At 48.8% G+C, this 6,422-nt stretch overlaps 1 protein-coding gene across 2 annotated transcripts; it reads right to left on the bottom strand.

Moving 5' to 3' along the window:
• Window positions 1-1,076: 1,076 nt before the first annotated feature.
• her9 (hairy-related 9) lies at window positions 1,077-2,928 on the bottom strand. Of its 2 annotated transcripts, none has more exons than XM_017706554.2 (4): window positions 2,562-2,928; window positions 2,287-2,382; window positions 2,093-2,180; window positions 1,077-1,976 (listed from the first exon to the last, which is right to left on the bottom strand). In XM_017706554.2, exons 1-4 carry the CDS (start codon window positions 2,667-2,669, stop codon window positions 1,402-1,404), a joined length of 867 nt encoding a protein of 288 aa, XP_017562043.1. In that variant the 5' UTR covers window positions 2,670-2,928; the 3' UTR covers window positions 1,077-1,401. The 2 variants fall into 2 exon arrangements, with proteins under 2 accessions (XP_017562043.1, XP_017562050.1); XM_017706561.2 differs by having other exon boundaries at window positions 1,077-1,973.
• Between the last annotated feature and the right edge of the window lie 3,494 nt (window positions 2,929-6,422).

The raw sequence follows: 6,422 nt of genomic DNA, 5'->3' as shown, positions 1-6,422 counted from the left end.
CTCAGCACCACAACGGCATCTCTGAACTCTTCACTCAGACACGCAGGCAGAGAGAGAGGCCGCGGAGCCCACACACTGCCAGCTACTGCCGCGCTTACGCGATTGTGCAGATGCGAGCTGCTTCTGGGGTTTATTTTGTTTTTGTTTGCTGGCCCGTTCTCTTGCTCGTCGGACACTCGAGGACCTGAGAAGCGCGCACGCTTTTTAATAAGCTAATAAGTGTTATTACTCCGTGCGCACGGGGGTCTCGGAGAGCTATTCTAGCGGAAAAGTCCCACTGAAACTTCGCTGAGATGAGTCCGATGTGTGAAGTGAGTCGCTAAGTGGAGACTTTGGTGACAGGCGGGAATGGGTTGGTGGCGGGGGGGGGGTAAGCTAATCAGAGCAGGAGGGGGTCGATCAGCGCCCACTCTTTCTGAGACACGCCCACTATCGAAGTGCCACGAAGCTGCGCTACGCCCGCAGTTCTTCAGCTCACCGCTAGAGGGAGATGTGCTAAAGAACGCACAGCGGGAGCGATTTTCGCGGTGTTGGTAGCGAATTTCCAGAATTTCTATAAACGGCTTAGCGAGCTAATGTTGGTCCTTCAAGAAGTCTTTTTTGGACTGAACGTTGTTTTCACTGGCTAGGGTAATGTAGCTAGCTGACGAGTGGTTTGAAAGATAGCGCATGCTAACGGTACGAGCCACCCCTCCATGGTTCTCTTCAGCCCAGCCACATTAATTCTACGGGAAGTGCTTTCCTGAAGGAAAATAGGGCCTTTTTTTATTTGAATTACATTTTTAAAAAGAAAACATGAAGAAAACAGCATCACGTATAAAACCTGACTCCACCTATGCAGTCATTCTAGCCTAGGCTAGGCTACGCTAGTCAGATAACATCACAGGCCTCACCAGAGCAGGCAGGATATATTTAGACCCGGGTATAAGCTGTTCAGACCAGCGGTAACCTGGACATGTAGAGTCAGAGTTTCATCAAAGCTCCTTAGTTCGGCTCTAAAAGTGATTTGCCAGCTGGCTGATCCAGAAAGATACACTGCCGCCCATACATGCAGATGAAAACACAAACAAACAGAATTTTGTTATTTAGATTTATTCAGCATCAAACATAGAAATCAAAACATGACAACACTTTGGCTTGTAACAATCTTTTACAAACTTTGTACAAAACTAAATTTTCTCATAAAAAAGTACTTTAGAGTGTTTTTTTTCTTTTTCTTCTAGGGAATTAACCGCATGTTTACAGACCGAAATCCAAATTTTGGAAACGAGCTAAAGAACATTTCAACATGAATCATGTTCCAATAACAACAAGAGGAAAAAGAGGGGGTGAATGCACAGTCCCATAAAACGGAACCCAACGTTGAACAGTTCATGAGGGATGAACTGCAGGCCTGCGGCTCTACCAGGGCCGCCACACGGGCTCGCTGCTCTCGGGCCCCGCGCTGACTCCCACAGGGCTGGCGGTTCTGGCCGCACCGTTGAAGCAGGTCATGCCCTGGACCGGAGAGGCGGCTGTGGGCGCTGCGCTGGCGTGCACGGGCCCCGCGCTAACGGCGAGCGGCAGCCCCGCGTTGGCGTAGAGCGGGATGACCGGTGCTGTGGCGGAGCCGAAGGCGGCGGGGCTGGGCACGAGGAACGCGAACTGTCCGTCCGTGGCGGGCACGAGCTGGAAGCCGCCGAACACTTTGGGCGACGCTGCTTCGGACGGGCCTCCGAGCTTGGCGCTGGCGGGCAGCTGCGCGTGCAGGGGTTGCTGCGCGGCGACGTGCGCCTGCTGAGCCGCGTGCGCTGGGTGCGAGTAGCCGCTGGCCGCAATCACCTGGGCCAGGCACGCGGAGAGGTGTCCGAGGAGTCTGGAGCGCACCTCGGTGCTCACGCCTTCGCAAGTGGACAAGAAGTGCGTCACCTCGTTCACGCACTCGTTGAAGCCCGCGCGGTACTTGCTGAGCACAGCCGCGTCTGTTGACATCGCTGCTGAGAGAAAGACAAGAAGGCAACCGTTAAGAAGACCGCACGCGCTTAAGATGGGGACCAAGTGCAGAAGTGTGCGTGTGAAAAAGTGTCCAGTCACGGGACTCCCTAGAACTCACCGGTCATCTGCGCGCGCTGCAGGTTCCTCAGGTGCTTCACTGTCATTTCCAGAATGTCAGCTTTCTCCAGTTTGGAGTGTCTGGAGCTCTGAAAGGAAAGAAGCGCAGCTACGTCAGGCTCGTGCGTGGCCTTGTGTTTTAATAATGCGCGCTCTGTAAATGCATACACACTTATTTTAGTGTCGAATACTTACATCTTTTTTAAGAGCGTCCAAAATGAGGGTCTTCAGCTGCCCCAGGCTTTCATTGATTCTGGCTCTGCGCCTTTTCTCCATGATGGGCTTTGAAGACTGCAAAGGAGAGACAGCATTGATTCGTACGGCAGGAACGTCTGAATAGCTGAGAATGAAGGGCGAGCGAAGCTGTTTAGGCCAAGTAACTAATGCAGCTACAGCAGCGGCCCAAATCAGACCTCATGCATGAGAAACTAGGCCCAGCCCAGCGCTCCAGACTCAGAAACGGCCTTTACCTTTCTGTGCTCGCTGGCACTCTTTGGCTTGTCCGGCGTGTGGGATCCGCTCGCGGGGGCACCGGCGATGGGGGACGCGGTCTGTTTCTCCATGCTGTCAGCTGGCATGATTCACACAAACCCTTTTTTCTCCGGTCAAAAACTTACAAAGACAAGAAGATATAAAGTTTTGTATATTCCGTTGGAAGAGCGCGAGGTCTCAGCGTGCAAAAACACACACGCACACAAGGGGACAGCGCGAGTCCCCCACCCGAGCCGAGTGTCACGCGGAGTGCACGAGCGTGCGTGTAGGGAGGGAGTGAGTGAGAGAGAGTAAGTGAGTGCGTGACGACTGCGCGCGCGCTGCTGCTGAGGGCGAGTGGAGTCTCTCGCGGTTGCCACACGCCGGCGGTATTTATAGCCGGAGCGCGCGCTCCCCCAGCTCGTGTGAGAAACCCTCTCTGCATTCTTTCCCACACTCGCCTCAGCCAATGGGCGCGCGGGCTCACCCACCGGGCGCGGGCCGACCGCTGATTGGACAACACCCCCGCGGGCTGTCAGTCACGCGCTGCTCAATCAGCCCTGGAGGGACGAACAACAAAAGCGGCGGGTGCAGTCGGTCTGAGCGTGCAGCGATAAGAGGAACTGGGGGAATGCGCCGGCTCTGCGCCGCGCGCCTCTGATGTTCTTGTTGTTGTTTTTCCTCCTTCATCTTCTTCGTTTAGAATACCTTTCCACCACGCGCTCTGCATGCATCACTCGCAGAGCAGGTCGACTCGCCATTCCTGTGCTTACAGTGCAAACGTGGGAACTTTGGGTGGCAAATTGATCCTAGACTAGAGATTCCTCTTCAGGGCTTCTTTAGGTTCGATTTAGAACCTTGAGCTCTGTCTAGAACCACTGCGTGCTTGAACGCTTTTAGTGCGGTAAAATGATGGAGAACGCGTTGCGTATTGTTCTGTATGGCACCAGAAAGGGTTCTGCCATTGTCATGATGTCAACCCACAAGAACCCTGTTTGGAGCCATGTAGAACCTACAAACATATTCTCCACCAAAGAACCACTCGAGCATACAGTGGCTCTAATATAGAGCTCACGGTTCTGAAGGAAACCGTTGTCTTTACCAAGGAAGCCCTGAAAAACGGTCACTGTTTCGGTTTGAGAGCAACAGGACATTTCATTTTCCTGTGGTTCAGGGTGCCACTTAGTGTCGTCTGAACGTGTAATCAGTCGCGCTTATCTTCACACATTAGTTCGGCCCGCTGATCGAAGCCGTGAACTTGAGTCAAAACCCTGTTAAAAGTCTGTTCAGCCAACTTTTTCAAAGTGGGGGAAAACTTTTATAGCAGGAAATAACTGCGAGTTTGGGTTCAAAGTGGGCCACAGTGGTTTAAAGCTTGTGTATATGCCATAAACATGTCTTAATCATTCAGGACAGAAAAGCGGTGTCTCAGCGGTAACTGTGGTCTGAGCGGGTCGCTGTGACTCGTACTGTCTCGATTCGTTGTGAACGCGCGCAGGTTGCGGTTTAAAACGTGAAGGAGAGGCCAGGCTGTTAACTCGAGGGATCCAGTTGCGCTTCAAAGGGATCAGCAGCTGTAGAGGCACGCGAGGCGGTTCGGAGCAGCACGCGGGAGTCCGATGGAACGCAGCCGCTTCATGCAAATTGGCCTCAGCCCGGTCCTGATTGGCTGGATGAGCGACTCCGCATCCGTCACCAGAAGAGAGAGGGGGGTGGGGGGGGGGGGGGGGGGGGGGGGAGAGGGGAGGGGCGGCGCTCTGTCTGTCCGCGTGCCAGCGCGTCTGCGCGCCCGCTCGCTGCACTTCTGATCCCGCCGAGCACGTGCCGAGTTACGGGGCTGTGGGAGCGATTCCCCGAACTCCAGTCTGCTCGGGCGGCGCGCGTGCGCGTTCTCCTTCGTCGCCGAGTTTGTTTTGGTCCAGCAGAACTTTTCTAAACATGTTTGTTCCGAGCGGATCCGACTTCAGGCGACTCATTTACTCTACAGAGATCGTGGGAATGAGATGATTTTGACTTTACCAGAATAAACCAGGGTTTAAAATGTGGTCTGTGTTCACAAACATAAAACAGGGCAGCTGAGCCGATCTGAAAACCTAGCGCGAGACCTTCAAACTCTCAGACACCCGCAGTCTGGAGCTGCAGATGTAGAAACGTTGTCCGAAGAAAGTGAACGGATCGAACTCTGTATGATTTATTGGTGTCGAGCGCCATCTATCGACCAGGCTGAGGAGTTTCCCTTTAACTGGTTGTGCCTCCTTCGACCACTAGGCGGAGCACTGTAGCGCCGCAGTTCTGTGAGCTAAGAGCAGAATCAAACACGAGCACGATTGCATGATTGTATATGCAAGAATGAAAAATAATATTTATAACTGGGGAAAAAAGTTAAATAAAAGATAATGTAAACACCATAAATGCAATTAATTACACCCATAAAGTGAACCAGCAGGGCTGAGTGACCTACAGACGGAACATGTTTCAACCTCGGTGTATTTTTAAGTAAGAAGTTTACGTAAAAATGTGAAAGAATTCATCAAAACACATTTACATTCATTCAATCTACTTATTATTGTGTCTGTTTCTACAATGTCAATTCCATCGGAGTGAAGGACAAATACATCCAACTGGAATGTTTCAACTTTGTTCCATCAAACAACTGAATTTTATGTTGATAAGCAGATTTTATGCAGATAAATTGTCTATATTAGATCTACATTACTAAAATAACCATTATTTTTCATACAAACTGATTCATTAAGTTTTTAAGCACAGTTACAAACTGATTTTGTTCTTGCTTTTGATAAAGTTCAGTGAAAATCATTTTTTGTTCCTTGTATCATTTCTACTGGTTAAAGTGAATCACAGCACATGTAACAAAACACAAATGCTGCACTATATTGATGTAGGAATTTATTAAGATGCTTTTATCTGTTTCTCTAATCCAGAAATCGAATATTAACTGTTGCTTTAAGCAAAATGAACAAGGCTGACGTTAAGGTATTGACCAGTTGACCATTCATCTGTTCAGTGAAAGCAGCCTGTCAGAGCAACGACGAGCTGATCATAGCATCATCACTCGACTCATGTTCTATCACTCTGGTGACTGATATAATGACTTAACTGGAGCCAGGTATCATGCTAGTGTAGCACTGGCCAGCCCTGGTCACCTCTTGGCTATGCCCCCGATCTCATCTTAAGATCTTAAGATATTCTCTCCAGACAACACACTTAAATATGTCATTTGTCTGTGAATTTTAGTGCCCAATTTCTATTCCTTTGCTGAGTTTGAGAACATTGAGAAAAAATAAAACAAAGTATAAAAGGTCACACATTTCATGTTCTTCTTTTTTTCCCTTCAGTGTATTAAACTCAATAATTGTTTATTAAAATGTGCAGCAGAGTGTTGTGTTAACTTTTTCACTTTCACAGAAAATCAACAAAACTTATTTGCAGCCAAACTTTTGCATAAGATTGTAAATTTCTCTGCCAATATTATGATTCGTGATTGACACATGATATTACTTAGGATAAAAATCTACTGCGCTTAGAGCTAAAAAACAGCTTTGTGGTTTTTATACAAAAAAAAGACTAAAAACCACATTTAGTGAGCTGAGATCATATATAATTAGTTCACATTAATAATACTGCTATCCAGGAACATTCCACTCAGTCCTGTTTTCACTCCAGACGTTTATGAACAGACTGTGTCCCACATTCACTTTTTAAATTCTCCGCTCATTTAGTCATAAGAGAGAATTAATGTACCATATTACTAACAGGCATGTTGTGTGTCTAATACATTAGCAGTACAAAGTGTTCGTGCAGCAAGTAACTTCACCTTTGCACAAAACTCTGTATGAACA

The sequence above is a fragment of the Pygocentrus nattereri genome, chromosome 9, assembly GCF_015220715.1.
Source record: "Pygocentrus nattereri isolate fPygNat1 chromosome 9, fPygNat1.pri, whole genome shotgun sequence".
Lineage (NCBI taxonomy): Eukaryota > Metazoa > Chordata > Actinopteri > Characiformes > Serrasalmidae > Pygocentrus > Pygocentrus nattereri.
The sequence above is the reverse complement of the archived record's forward strand: the minus strand, read 5'-3'. Positions and strand labels throughout refer to the sequence as shown.